A 14,802-nucleotide genomic window follows, 5' to 3' on the forward strand; every position below is an offset into this window, starting at 1 on the left:
AGATTTATTAGACTTAGACTTGCATCTGGTTTTTATTCTTTATAATGGACAAGTTGTGGGTAAGGTCTTCAGAATAGGAAAGTGACATTGACCATGACCTTTTAATGTCAAAATCACCCAATATGGTCAAAACAATATCAGAAATGAATTCCCCATCCCATAATTAGTCTAAATGGAGGTATTAAATGTCTATATACATTCAGAAACAAAAAAGTTGAATTTTTATCATAGCCGATGGCGGCCATATTTAATTTGACCATTGCGGAATTCGTGGCACTATGGTGGACGAGCACCTCAGTGATTTTTCATGTCTAGGGACCCACTAACTCAGTTCAAGTGAGAAATTCCCCCAACACCAAATTGCGAACAGGACTATAGGCCAGGTACTGGATTACTAGGCAGTGAGGAGTGATGTTATATGACACCCTTACAAAAGTACAACGTAGTTTGGAACACATTACTGAGCCAGAATTTTTCGCATCGAACGTTGGTTCGTCAGCATACCTACAATATTGGAACTATGGCTCTTATGAGGACTCCCTCTATGTAAAGGCACATTATAACCAAAAGAGGTCACTCTTCTTTCATAACAAGCAACATTAAAGGGAACATCACAGGTCTTTTCGTTGGTCTCAATGAAAAAATAAATGAATAGGAGCAAAGGATAGCTTCTGAGCATCTAGTTCATGAATCCTCCTTCATAAAGTGTACTGGGCAGAATTACTGGCTTTTTTGAGGCATTTCAGTAAACATGCAGATCGTTTAAAAAAAACTATTAAAATGTATAAAACTAGCATAATGCAAGGTGATGCAAAATACAGCTAGGCTGCTGTTGCATGCATGCATGCACACAAAAAATTATAAACACCAGCAGATATTACACTAGCAGGGCCACAGAATTTAGGTTGAATTAATTCATAATAAGCCAGAGCAAATAATTGTATTTACATTTAATTGAATCATTTTTACAGACATGCCAAGCAAATATTGATTCGGTGAAGAGGACAGATGTAGAGTTCAGAATGTTTAAGAACGCCATTTTCTCCATTTTCACATGAGGGAAACGTAAAGGTGGTCTGTCCATTAGTCCTTCCACTCTTTGGGCTGGACTTTGCCAACAGGAGACAGATTCCATGTGATGCCAGTTGATGTGGCCACCTGCAAACAGTCAATGCCAAACTCAGTAAATCATGGAAAGGCATATCAGATACATTAGCCCAATATATCATAACTGAAAGGGAGTGCGAGAGACGCCATAAAAACATACATAGCCCCAGACTGCAACGCAAAATGTCGCTCCAGCGATCAGCAAAGGCGTGCCGTACTTGGCGTGAAAATCCTTGGATACACCTGAAGACCCATGTCGTACTGCAACCTGACGGGTACTGAGACCTGTGAAAACAACATTGTCTTTCATGATCAGACGATATATGGATCCATGTCATGCAGGACCAAAGTGACATTGTCAACACTGAGGGAGCAAATGTTTCCTGTTACAAACGAGCTTGTCGAATTGTTCTGGAAAAAACATAAATGAATCACGTTTGGAGGGCACTTATAATACCAGTCAAATATAGTTAAACATTTAAACGAACATTCTGACACCGTCTTACCAACGGATTTAGTTATTTTCTGACAAAGTAAACGTTATATAACTATCTAATTTAAAAGGCCATTTCATGAAGCATGTCACTGATAAAGATGGCAACACTGAACAATTCATAAGAATGCTAGCTTTGCATGCTAGCTAAGGTTACAGGAAGAAATTAGTTATAGAAAGTAATTGAACATATTGCGTAATTTCAGTCATGCACATTACCCAAAATAAAATCGTAAGTAATCCCGAACTAGTTTACTAGATCAAATGTATGAGCTAGTTTTAAACGTATTAGCTAGCTAGCTAGTGTTAAAACTAGCTCATACATTGGAGCTAGCCAACCAGCTAGTAAAGTGTCCAGTTTTCACTCAGTGGTCTTAATCGTTTTAAAGACCTAAGGTTCAAAGTGAACGAAACTACACCAAAAGAACATATGTAATCTTACCGGCAACGTTCAAAGCTGCTTTAGTGAAGCGGTACATGGTTGGTAGTTGGTTTAGTTTGGTTGTCTCCGTATACGAATACCCTTGAACGGGGCAACTAAAACAAAATGGCAGGTGGCGCAGACCGGAAATCCGTTTGTCTTACGCTGCATTTACCCGCGCAGACACTTGGGGGCGCTGGAGGAGAACGGAGCATTTAACATATTTTAACATTTAGCATATAACATTTATATGATGACCATGGCAGTATGCAATGAAAATAAGTATAGGTCATAACATTTTCACATAACCAGTCTGTTCTTTGTGACAAAAGTACTTAAGCATGGTATTTCAAAAACAGGTCGCTTTCTGTCTCCCTAAGGGTTGCTATGGCTAATTTTGCCGTTCATCTATTTAATGTTTGCAAATATAACTCTTGCTAGGTAACAACCAGCAACAAACTACCTGCGACTGATGAAAGTTCATATTGGTTAAACAAATTGACCATTACTGAATGTTTAAACAGCTATTAGCTATTTAGTGTAAATTTATAAGGAGGGTTTCATTCGTGTCAGGATGGCCGAGTGGTCTAAGGCGCCAGACTCAAGGTTTCACTCCTTCCGTGAGTAACGCGGGCTTTCTGGTCTCCGAATGGAGGCGTGGGTTCGAATCCCACTTCTGACACATACCTTTTTACGAACTGGACGATATGTATAAAAATAGGTGTATATTTTATTGAACTCTGAAAATTTAACAAACAATTAATTGGATTTAACGGATTTTACATCCTTTAACTTAAAAAAGCCAGAAAACTTAAAATACAAAAATATTTTAGTATACTAGTATATTGTACATTTTACAAAACAATTTCAGATATAGGCCTATGTGTCGCTTCTGCACCTATTATTTCAAACATATTTGAAATTATTGTTTGATATTTGTTATTTTTTATCCAGTTTGTTAGTAGTTGTACATCTATAGCTAGCTTTCTAGCTATCAGATATCCAGTTAAAATGTGCAATGTGCTACAATTGGTTTGCTTCAATTTGAAAGTGCATTATATTATTATATTACATTATAACATATCTATATATATATATATACATAATAGGTAATATATTTTTTAAGGATAATCTTAGTTTCTTATACTTTAGAGTATTGGTGCATTACATAAGGTAGCAGAGTGCTAGACACTTTCTTTGAAATGTAATTAAGTGAAAGTAAAAGAAAAAAAATAGTTTGATATTCAGATTCTTGCAGTTTGTCATCACTACCACTGCTGCTTATAATTAGGTACTCATTCAGTGACGAATAATTAAATCTACAGATCACTGAAAGAGAGCTTTTAATCGCAAGACAAAGATAATCATATTCATATCATATCAATACTTGGTCAAATTACTTTCACCTGTGCAGTGGTTAAGCTAAAAAAAAGATGAACTGTTGTTCATATTCATAGAACACGTATTTAAATTTGAGGAATGAAACTGTATGCTTTAGAAATTTTTATGCTAATTAAAAACTAATATAGTTACCAATACATGTTTAAAGATTTGTTTTGTACATTTTAAAACAGGGAGAAGTTAATACAACATTTGCTTTAATAATCAGTATTTTTCAGGTACAAAACAAGTGTTTCAAAACAGAAACTTTTATCAGTACCAAAAGCCCTAATCTTGGAATGTCAAAAATTCTTCTTCTCATGTCTTCTCATGTAGAACAGCACATTGCTACCCTCACATACTAGCTTGCAGCCTTATTTGTTGTGGTACCACAATGCTTTGTATCAAACATTCTTGTTAGATAAAATACCAAGCAACCTATCAAAACATAAAAAGGTTGGGTTGCATATTAGCCTGGGCAGCACACTATTCAGGTACACCATTACAAAAACACATCAGATTTTGTGTCATGGTCACATACAATACATCTTAAGAGACTACAGCTTTCTGAAGCTTTCATGAGAGCAGACTGAAACTTAACTTGATCATCTTAAAACGGGTTCAATTAGGACACTGTGAGGCACACTGGAACATCATGAATTCACACCCAACCACTTAAGCCAGAAATGCCGGAAGGTTCTGATGAGAGGAACTGGGGTGTTCGGGTGCTTCTCAAAGCCTATTCCTTCTTCTTGTCCTTCCCTTCATCATCATCTGTGTATTCTGTAGGCTCCTCACCAGGCTTTAGCAGTTTGCCAACATAATCATATTTGTCTGTGAGGAAAGGTTTGAAACATTACACACGTGATATAGAACATAGATAATTATAGCCAACCAATAAGACTTGTGCATTCAATAGGATATCGATATAAATGTTTATGGTTGGATTTAGGTCCATACAAACAGAGTTGGCGAGTGAGCTCCAACCCTGGGAGTGAAGTTTTTCTTTAACTCACGAGTAAATTGAGTCTCCCACTCGCTCAGGCTGTCCTGCTGCATGGCATTGAGGTCGGAAAGATCGTCATGCGTCTCTCTCAAGGCCTCCTTATCCAGGCAAAATGTAGCCAGGCCCCTGGAAGCATCCCGGCCAGCAAAAACCCCATAAGGGCCCTCTGGAAACATACAGCACAGGAATTAGATCGGTCTGTTTACTGTCATATAAATTTGAGGGTGTAATCACTGATTCTAAAGCAAAGGTTGTTTCTTCTGGAACACGATGATAGAATTCAGGTTTGGTTAACTAGACTCATGCACTTTAACCTAGTTCAAATCACGAATTGATAGGAGTTGAATGCAGTTCTGGAAAAAAAATCCTCAAACATCTGGTCACTGTGATCTTTGGCATATCTTCGATCTCATTACTCATTCACAAACTACAAAATGCCTAATCATTATGTGTGCACAAAAGACTAACATGGAAAATACTAACAATCTCTTCACGAGGAACACACTACTTTAAATGAACTTTTTTGCTTAGGTTCATTACTTAGGCAACTGAACCTTTACGTGATATTCCAGGCCGTAGGTAGGTTACCGATCACTGGGTTAGGGGTTAAAGTTTGCATGAACGTGTTGCTAAATATTTCAGCTGGTACCACTGGGCTGAAGGAAATAAGGGGTGTGGCTGAAATTAAAGGGAGAGTTCTGCACAAGACATAAAAGAAATACAACAAAGTTACATGAACGCAACTAACGTTAAAACGTTTTCTTTCCTGTTTTTTCGCGCCCTTACGTAACTTGCACAGGCTAAACTGTTTAACCAATTTAAATCACATGTGCCTGAACCGTTTCTTTTTTAAACTGTGCAGTTTTACCTGGACCATAGAATTTCTTTCCTCTTGTTACATCAAATACTTTCCCATTGACAGCCATGAGGATTCTCGGATTTGCGGTCCCATCGTACTGCTTTAGGTCTGCCAAAGTGAAATCTCTCTTCTTTAACTTGGGCAACGGTTCGTCGGCTTCGGAAACATCCGTGGGCTTGTCTCCGCGAAATATTTTGTACAAGAGAAATAAACACAGGAACAGCAAACTCAGGTTCAAAGGCGAGGTAAAGATTTCTTGAAGAATACCAGGAGAAGTTTGACCATCCGCATCTTCAGCCATTTTTGTTTCTGACTGTGACAAAATACGCTTATCGAAGACTTGATCGGTGCACCAATCACAGAAGCCCAAAGCTTGCGATGTTCCCGCGCTGTCCAATCAGGTCCTTAACGGACACGTGGGGGCGTTTTGTAGTTTAATATTGGACATCTAACTGTTGAAACTTCGCGAGCATGTTTGTTTGGAAATTGTGCAACATGGAAAATTATAGCTATGTTCGTGGGGGTTTCATCATAAAGCCAGAACTATCCATATGTTTCCAGTGTTATCTTTACGTACACGGTAACATGCACAGGTTAAGAATGGAACGTTGGACAATTCGCGAGAGCGTGCACGCGCGAGCGTGTTGTTCGTGTCTTATTTTAAAGTTACGAAGCACGAGCGAGTTGAATAATATTTTCATATAAAATATTTTTTTTCACGCCGTGATCTACCAAAACTGCCAAATCGCGCGTCAGAAAAAACCTGGGCGCTTGTGTACATTATACATGAGATATTGTTTATACCACTGGTCGTGTCTCCTTTCGCCACAGAACTCCACACCGCCAGGTGGCGACATGGTGCTAGTGGACGTTTTATAGCTCGTCGTCGAAGAAGGAGCAAATCAGGAAAAATAAGTCGCATCGGGGTTGGGACAAAAAACCGTGCAGTGACGTGGCTTGGAGAGGGTAGCTAGACATATACGGAGGGGAATAGGTAAGAGATTGTGTTTACCTTAGTGTTTGATCACCGTTACTGTAATATTACATATATCAGCGTTTGTCTAGCTAGCTTGCTAATTACATAGCTATTTATATAGTTAACTGGGTAGTTAATTTAGTTAAGTATATATGTATATATGTAAGTACAGAATGTCAACGAGCTCTCTGCTCAACTTTTAGTCAGAAGGTTACTGTAACATCTGATGATTGATCATAGACTGCTGTTAATTAAGGTTGTAGCTGCTAGTCAGGGCGTGTGATGTGCTTGATGAGTTTAGAACAGTTGCACTTTGGTGAATCACTACTTTGAAGCCTTAAATATACATCTGTGTATACCTGTGTATTTGCATGTTCATTATAGGAGGTTGGTATGGTTTAAAATGTCAAAGAATGAAAACACACTCACTGACCCTGGAGAAAACATGGAGGGTCAGGTCTCCAAGGCGCAGTCGTCTCCTTCACAAGGAGATTCTTCACCAGACACAGAAAGTGACAACTCCACAGACATAGCCCCTACTCGAAAGACAAGGAGGAGACCAGAGAGACAGCCTTCACCTGAAGTTCACGAAGCTGCAGAGTCACCCAGTCCAGCAGAAGACGCATCAAAAGTAAACCTGTCTCTTCTGGTCAAATATTTGTGGTGTAAAATTTGCCTTCTGTTACAAGGTAAAAATAAAATGATTGATCGCTTGTTCCTCCATCTGCTTAAATCTTGGCTTATTCAGCTCTGATGACGTACTCTGGAGCATGTGCTGTGAATTATTCAGCTCAGTGAAACTAATATGAAATGTATGTAGTTACAAGATTGAAGAGTGAGATTCTGCATACATCTGCAGGTCCCTGTACATTTAAGAACTTAAACCAGATTTAAAATGTTGTCCACTATTATGGTTGGTTGGTATGGGTAGAAACAAAATGATCACAAACAAAATAACAAACACATCTGGTACAAATTGCTGTATTACTGGATTCTTGTTCTTGGTCTTCTCTAGCCTGCCACTGAGGTGACTGCAACACAAGGAGGCTGGGGTTACTGGGGAAGTTGGGGCAAATCTCTCATTTCCACTGCCACAGCTACTGTGGCCACAGTAGGCACGTCACTTCCTATCTACTGCTCTACGCGCCCTTATCAGCATGGGCACAGTCACTGTTTGAAGCTATGTCTACTATTGTGCCAAACAAAAGCAAGCAAAAACATGGTTTGTTCTTGTTGGGTCTTAGGCCAGGGACTTTCTCAAGTCATTGAGAAAGCGGAGACATCACTGGGAATCCCTAGTCCGGAGGAGCTCTCTGTTCAAGTGGAGGAGGAAGAGAAAGCAGCTGGTGATGTATCCTCATCCTCGTCCCACATCTTTCTTATTCCTGCACATTTATTGATCAGAAGAAACACAAACTGTGGCATGTATGAGTTCAGAAAGTTGCTTTGCAGCAGTCAAACTTGCGGACACTTTGTATTTCATTATAACGAGAATCGGTAGAATTATAAAGCTCTGTGAGATCTGTCTGCGGGCTTCCTCTGAAAGAAACAGTTTGCTATGGTCATGATTGGTAACCCAACTGTTTCACCTCAGGTCAGTCTAGTGAAGGCGACATGGGAGAGAGTGACAGTTACACAGTGGGAGGTGCCATGGGGATGCTGTCTTCATTCTCCAGTGTGGTCCAGAATACGGTGAGAGCTCATTAATTTCTGCTTCTTAATCCGCAGGCCTAATCGGTTTCCCTCTGTTTTGCAGTACTGGCGTCCATATTGCACTGACACCTCTGTGAGTTTCTTTCTGATCTCAGTGCCTTCCTACTCATTGTAACCTGCCTCGTTGCTGTTGGGCAGGGTAAAACGGTAATAAGTGGTGGACTGGATGCTCTGGAGTTTATTGGGAAGAAGACCATGGATGTGATAGCCGAGGGAGATCCTGGCTTTAAGAAAACCAAAGTGCTCATGAACAGGACCTCTACCCTGTCCCAGGTTTGCTAATCAAAGCTTAGTGGCTGTGAAGCTGTGTTGAAACATTAATGACCTTGACTAAATACAGTTATCACAAATACTCCTTTGTACAGCTATGTCTGTATTTGAGGAATTCATACAATAGACTGTTTGATGTTTGGTGAAAGTGACTTGATTCTGCATGTGTGTTTTGTTTGTGAAGGTTTTAAGGGAGGCAAAGGAGCGAGAGGAGCAACAGACAGCTGAGAATGTCACCCTAGAAACTGAGAAGAAGGCTCATTATGGAATGTTGTTTGATGAGTTTCAGGGCCTGTCGCACCTAGAGGCTCTAGAAATCCTGTCCAGAGAGAGTGAAGTAAAGGTAGTGGCAACACATTAGGAGTAGAGAAAAAAACTTGACCATGGAGAAATGTACTTGTGGAACAGCAACACCTGGCACATCCTCAGTGACTCTGCTTTGTCATTTTAAATGAGTGTGTTGTTTTAAATGGGATTTTGTTGTGGCCGTCTTTTATATGTGAAATTCATTTTATTTATATAGTGCTTTATATAACACACATCGTCACAAACCAACTTTACAGATGTCTGTTCAAGATCCTAGTGAGCTAGTCAAAGACATCGGTGGTGTTTGACTTATTGATCCAAAATACAGCAGTGTTTAAGCAACATATTCTCTAATGTTTTAATACATCAAACTTAGAAAAGCACTTTAAAAATAAGATCTAATTGGTTTGTTACATTTCAATAGAAAATACAGTCCATTATCTTTCTAGAATGGCACAATGAATTAACACTCTAGATTATGGTGCAGTGAATGAACACCATAGACACTGTTTTTTGGGTCTTGGTTGCTGTGTGCAGGTGAAGTCTGTGCTAACCACTCTGTCTGGCGAGGAAGTGACCCAACTCAGGGCGGATCTGGAACAGATCAGGGAGGCCTTCTCCCTTATGGAGTTCGATGAGGAGGAGGTGGATGACACAAAAGGTAAAAAGCCAAAATGGAGACAGAAAATGCCAGAATACATTCCTAATTCAGCACTGGTTTATGGAAGTAAATAAACCCATGTCACATCTTACACATTGCTGTTTCCACTTATTTGCAAATGAAAACAATGTTAAAATGGGTTTCCTTTTAGAGGATGATGGTGAAAACTTTGTAAACGAACTGACAGATGCTCTTAAAAAGCTTCACGTATCCACAACAGCTGAGAAGCTCGGCAAGGTACAAAACTGGTATTTTTATTATATGGATACTACTTCATTATCAGTGTGAACTGCAGAAGTCCGTCATACTGCATGGTGTCTCCTCAGGCCAGGAAAAATGCATTTGACCGCATCACAGACATGAAGTTGCCAACTGAAGAGCAGAGCAGTGAGCAGGAGGCAGAAGTGGCCAGGTGCACTGTTGAGGTATGCCATGTTGTCTGTAAACCCTTCTGCTTAGCACAGCAGTCTCCAGCGTTGCAGTTACATAAAAAAATTTACTGTTACAGAACACTGTTAAAAATGCATCTGTATCCTAATCCAAAGGTTTACTATATTAAAGTAGAATATTATTACTTTTTAACCCAGTAACTGCCAAAGAGTTCCAAAATAAAAAAATCAGTCGACTCCTCTGTAGGATGTACACTTGTCTGCTATAACCAGCCTGGCTGAGCTCACGGCCAGATCCATCGAGCAGTTCCACAAGGTGGCAGTATTGCTCCTTCACTCCAGCTCTGGGGAGGTGACAGCATTGGAGCAGGCCAAAGTCCTGTCACAGTAAGCCCCTTTAGTTAAGCTGAAATAAACAAGATGCAACAGTCATGCGTTTGTGTGTGTTATATATATATATATATATATATATATATATATATATATATATATATATATATGTAATGCATGTGTGCGTTTTTCCAGAATCACCATTGTTCTCTGCAAAGAAGTAACACTTCTGTCCAAAAAGTTCACAGCTTGTTTGACGATAATTGGGGTAAGTGTGCTGCCTTCATCTGGTCTGATGTATATTCATATACAGTATTCCTCTGTGCTCTAAAGACAAGAAATAATGCCACCTGTTGTTGGACCACCACTCTGGACATCTGTCTGTGATAACTTATCACATAGTGGAATTAAAAGAATATTTTCTTTGCAGTCAAATGAAAACAGAGAGGTCCTTAATCCACTAATCACTGGAGTCTTCTTGGAGGTTTGTTCCACCATTTTTTGAACTAGTTTATTGTAAATACCCAATAATGCCAGCATGCGAATGATTACAAATCATAATTTAATTATGTTTAAAGCATGTATTGGTGTATTAGAGTTTAGCAGTTTGATTATGTATGTATTTTGGAACAGTTTGCCATCAGCAGCCTTTATTTACTCTACCTTTAATTTCCAGGCTTCAAACAGTGCATCATATATCCAAGATGGCTTCCAGCTCATGGTACCTGTGATGGAGGTGTGTCACATTCAGAGGACTGCAGCCTCAGGCCAATAACTGCTCAGCCCTCTGTACTGTGCCAAGTAACTATTGGGCAATAATTAAGGGACAGTCCGATATGAGAGGTGAATGATTGGAGGTTTTCTCAAATGGATTCAACAGTACTTTGTGGTTATGTAGTGACGCTCGTTAATTTCCAAAGGCCAATTATAGGATATACCTTTTTGAGGTATAGTATGGAGTGACTTTGTCAAGGGAGTTAATGAGGGTTTTATATATATATTTTTTTGAACATGTTAAAAGTATGTAATGCTGTTTCCCCTGATGTATAAAGACTTTTTGTTTAATTGGAAATCAACCATTTAGAAACTTTTTATGTACTACCAGCTGTTAATGTGACATTTTGCTAAATGTATAATTGCATTCATAATGAATATCAGTATTAATTGTTTTAGCCATAAGATGGTATCTAAGAATTATGTACTTTTAAGAAGTGTTACATATAATTTCTTAGTATAGAATCAGTATGTAATGTAATCTGGTAAATTCTTGAACATTCCTTATGTGGAGATTCTTTAGTGTTTAGTGTCTCATCTATAGTATTAGATAAAATAAGCTTTTGGAGTTAAAAGTAGGTAATGTGTAATGGTGGGTAGTCATTAATGTTATTGTGGTATAGGTTGCCTGATTTTAGCAGAATCTTACACTGGGATATTCACACTAGCTGGGCCCTAGAGCATCCAGTTGCATTTCAGCAAAACATTACTGCAGTGCTCTTTTTATAACAATCATGTTTAATGTTCACCACCTACTTCATTACAAAGGCCTAGCCTGTACCTATATTGTCTATTTAAGTACACCTATAATTGCATTTTTTTCTAATCATAAAGTGCAATTCCTCAGCCACTTACTACTTAACAGAACTGAGCTCTGGCATGTCTGGGATTTATTTTATACTTAGTATCATAGCTGGGTTAATAGTGGTCCTGTACCACTAATGAAAGGTCACAGGTAGAGTGACTTGTGAGTGTATATTATGCATGTGCTTATTCTAACCAAACATTCAGAATAAATGGAGATAAAAGCTCATCAAAATAGGTAAGGTTAAAAAAACATGTATAAATGTTTTCACTTGTTAAAGGTAAATTGCTTTTACCACAATTAAAATATTTTAATAACCTAGTCAGGAGGTAAATCTTGGAATTTATAACAAGTGGCAAAACAAACCAGACTGTAAATGACATCAGATAAGCAGCATTAAAGTGTTTAACCCAAAGCAATTAAATAAACTGAAGTCGGTGTACCCTGAATTTTTAAAAAGAGCCCATTTTACCACATACATACCAGATTTATTGACTATTTTAATTGGCAAGATATAAATCAGCAAGGATTCACAAGACTATGAGGCAGATGGTGGGTGTGATGAAGATGCAGAAATGTTAAGCTGTCCCAGTTTTTCTGTTAGAGATGTCTCTGCTTGTTCTGTGGACTCTGTAAGAGGCTCCAGGAACTGCGGTCCAGCCACTCTCTTCCCAGTCAAGGGGTCAACCACTGCTCCGACTTTAAAGACTATCTCGGCCAGTTCATGCTTCACGTGTTTTGATCTCCTTTCTGGTAACGCCTTCAGCAAAACAATGTCTCCAACAGTGCACTGCTGCAAGGCATCGTGGGCGAAGTACGTCTTCCTTTTGTTGTAGAACTGATATGAAATGAGAGCAATATTATGTTATATAAATAATGCATTGCAACTATAGTACAATTCAAGCATGCACATGATAAGCTTAAAGATCTACAAAGTCACCGTCATTTCAAATTTGAGGTAACCTTACAATAGTGCGATACATTTGTACTTGAACAGTTGAGATCATCCAACAATACTGGAACTCTGAGTCCAGGTGAGGTGGGCATGTGCAAATAACAGACATATCCGTACTTTACTTAAAAGTATATCGGTTTCAAGTACCTTGAGCAAATACGAGTCTAGGACTAATCTGGTAACCCGAACTTTTGCCGTCTTCCTCATCTTGGTTCCAATGACACGACCGATAACCCATTTTGCATGGACTGATGCTTGTGTGACCGACATCGTTTTAGCCAAGACTTGCAATTCCTGAAACGGTCAAATTTGTACTTGAAAGGACGAAACACACATATTTCCACACATACATAAACTATTTCTTAAATAAAATAATGCAGTGAAACCTACTTCACTTCACAGAATACGTCCGATTAGCTGTTGTGATGCTAGCCAACTAGCTATCCGTATGCAAAATGACAGCCTCAACACTGAAACCAGTGAAATTTGTACGTGCGTTAGAGTATTTTCTGTCTAAAACGCCAAATGTTATACAAGATTAGTCCGTTAACGTAAACAGCTAGCCAAGTTAAAGGTCAGCAGTTAGTTGGCTTAATGAAAGATTCCGCATGGACATAGCGCAATGAATGTCAAAGCAAGCGGCGATTATTGATGACGTTACCTACGGTGGCCCAATAGAGAATTCTGAAGCGCTCCTGCTTCGCAAATGGTGGTTGGCCGACTGGCCACACTGACACATAAAACATATTTAATCAAGTGGTGCAGTTGATTTTATGTGTTTATGTATAGTACGGTACGGTTAAACACTAATTTAAATTTTTACATACACACAGAAATGGCTAGAAATGAGCTTTCGCTTTACTGGTAATAATTTACACAACTTTTTAATAATAATAACAGTATGAACACACATTTATAACAAAAAAGATTACACGTCTAAAAAATATTGCTCATGTTGTATTTTATGCTCATAAACATGATCATGAGTACATCATGTCTCCAGTGAACAGGGTCGTACTCCACGTTACATGGTTCAGTTATATACTGGCAGATGTGTATGTTATTAAACTAACTCATCAGTATGGTCTGTGCAGGGGCGCAGATGGCACTGGGGACGGGGGGACATGTCCCCTCCAGATTTATATTGACCCCATCCGAAATCTAGCATCTACAAGCATAAACGTATATATTGTACAGCTTGGTCCCCCTCACTTCAGAATTTCCATCTGCGCCGATGGGTCTGTGTGGATAATTTGCACAAACTATTAGTGAATTACTGTCTTAAGTTAAACCATAGAACAAAGTTCTATAAGCAAAGCTCTTTTGTCTGTGGGCATTCCAATTCTTACTCTTGTTTGGCTTGTGTTTCTAACTGGTGCGTGCACATGGGCCTTTGTGAAACAGAGATACATCTAAAATAAGGTAACGGGTCATACCATGCTCTAATGTGTGCTCAACACGACAAGCATAAGTAATCCCTGGTTGGGAATTGGACAAGTGCCAACACAGCACAATCTGGTATTAATCAGCAGAACACAGAAAACATGGCCTGTTGCTATGTTATTCCCATTTAAGGCAGTACAGGGTTAGGTCTCCATCAGTTTTAAATAGCTTTCTCCTTCCAAAACATACCATATACAATCAATAGCAAACAATAGATAAATGACATTATTAGACATTTGTGTGGGATGAAATCACATATTATGAGCTACACTTCTAAGTGTACTCATGTGGCCACCACAGTTTAAAAGCCTGTAATCTACTTGTGGCCGTAGCATCTACATAGCCGTGGCATTAGTCAGAAACAGAGCATGAGGCCATGGGTGATGCATTCTTTATGTTTTCCTATGTGCCAATATTTAATAAAAGATAATTGAAAACACCACAATAGATTGAACTATAAGTAAGCATATGATTAATGAGATAACTGAAAGTTCTCAACAGCTCTCAGCCGTAAAGATTTCATTACAACTCCCATGTTCATTCATTTTGTATAGCTGACTCCTTCAAACTTTCACACTCCCACGGGGTTGTCTGTCAAATGTGACCAGACTGTTGCTCTTTCAGTGAGAGGTAAGCACAGAGTCTGATAAGAAACCAGAGGCAGGATAAGAAAATGGAGAGTTTAACTAGCTAGCACCCCACATAGCCCATATGTTGGTGGGAAATGGCAGTTCCATAAAGCTTGGAGAATATTTTTTTGGTTTACACATCTTTTTGCCCACAAAGTAAAAACAAAACCCAGTTTGACCAATCAATGACAATTACTGTGATTGATATATTGTTTGCTTTAATTATGTTCTCAGCCCTGCTTGTTAAGGCATATTTTATTACCCGGGTGTCTCAATATTAGAAAA

At 38.8% G+C, this 14,802-nt stretch overlaps 4 protein-coding genes and 1 non-coding gene across 7 annotated transcripts; 2 read left to right on the top strand and 3 right to left on the bottom strand.

Moving 5' to 3' along the window:
* Nucleotides 1-935: 935 nt before the first annotated feature.
* cox7b (cytochrome c oxidase subunit 7B) lies at nt 936-2,196 on the bottom strand. Its single transcript, XM_076980580.1, has 3 exons — nt 2,043-2,196; nt 1,268-1,392; nt 936-1,158 (listed from the first exon to the last, which is right to left on the bottom strand). Exons 1-3 carry the CDS (start codon nt 2,077-2,079, stop codon nt 1,084-1,086), a joined length of 237 nt encoding a protein of 78 aa, XP_076836695.1. The 5' UTR covers nt 2,080-2,196; the 3' UTR covers nt 936-1,083.
* A 393-nt stretch (nt 2,197-2,589) lies between these two features.
* On the top strand, nt 2,590-2,703 carry trnal-caa (transfer RNA leucine (anticodon CAA)). Its single transcript has 2 exons — nt 2,590-2,627; nt 2,658-2,703. It is a non-coding gene; the product is annotated as a tRNA-Leu (tRNA).
* Nucleotides 2,704-3,598: 895 nt separating this feature from the next.
* On the bottom strand, nt 3,599-5,594 carry pgrmc1 (progesterone receptor membrane component 1). The gene is made up of 3 exons (XM_076980576.1): nt 5,276-5,594; nt 4,418-4,573; nt 3,599-4,235 (listed from the first exon to the last, which is right to left on the bottom strand). Exons 1-3 carry the CDS (start codon nt 5,565-5,567, stop codon nt 4,141-4,143), a joined length of 543 nt encoding a protein of 180 aa, XP_076836691.1. The 5' UTR covers nt 5,568-5,594; the 3' UTR covers nt 3,599-4,140.
* A 507-nt stretch (nt 5,595-6,101) lies between these two features.
* Nucleotides 6,102-11,939, top strand: fam114a2 (family with sequence similarity 114 member A2). The gene is made up of 14 exons (XM_076980574.1): nt 6,102-6,260; nt 6,627-6,873; nt 7,258-7,357; nt 7,487-7,588; nt 7,837-7,934; nt 8,094-8,228; nt 8,410-8,568; nt 9,069-9,192; nt 9,344-9,429; nt 9,519-9,617; nt 9,829-9,968; nt 10,107-10,179; nt 10,342-10,395; nt 10,588-11,939. Exons 2-14 carry the CDS (start codon nt 6,646-6,648, stop codon nt 10,684-10,686), a joined length of 1,497 nt encoding a protein of 498 aa, XP_076836689.1. The 5' UTR covers nt 6,102-6,260; nt 6,627-6,645; the 3' UTR covers nt 10,687-11,939.
* A 33-nt stretch (nt 11,940-11,972) lies between these two features.
* On the bottom strand, nt 11,973-13,164 carry mrps17 (mitochondrial ribosomal protein S17). Of its 3 annotated transcripts, none has more exons than XM_076980579.1 (3): nt 13,107-13,164; nt 12,593-12,739; nt 11,973-12,328 (listed from the first exon to the last, which is right to left on the bottom strand). In XM_076980579.1, the coding sequence occupies exons 2-3, from the start codon at nt 12,713-12,715 to the stop codon at nt 12,029-12,031; spliced, it is 423 nt and encodes a 140-aa protein (XP_076836694.1). In that variant the 5' UTR covers nt 12,716-12,739; nt 13,107-13,164; the 3' UTR covers nt 11,973-12,028. The 3 variants fall into 3 exon arrangements, with proteins under 3 accessions (XP_076836694.1, XP_076836692.1, XP_076836693.1); XM_076980577.1 differs by lacking the exon at nt 13,107-13,164 and adding an exon at nt 12,836-13,096; XM_076980578.1 differs by lacking the exon at nt 13,107-13,164 and adding an exon at nt 12,836-13,096 and having other exon boundaries at nt 12,593-12,759.
* Between the last annotated feature and the right edge of the window lie 1,638 nt (nt 13,165-14,802).

The sequence above is a fragment of the Brachyhypopomus gauderio genome, chromosome 18 (genome assembly GCF_052324685.1).
Source record: "Brachyhypopomus gauderio isolate BG-103 chromosome 18, BGAUD_0.2, whole genome shotgun sequence".
Classification (NCBI taxonomy): Eukaryota; Metazoa; Chordata; class Actinopteri; order Gymnotiformes; family Hypopomidae; genus Brachyhypopomus; species Brachyhypopomus gauderio.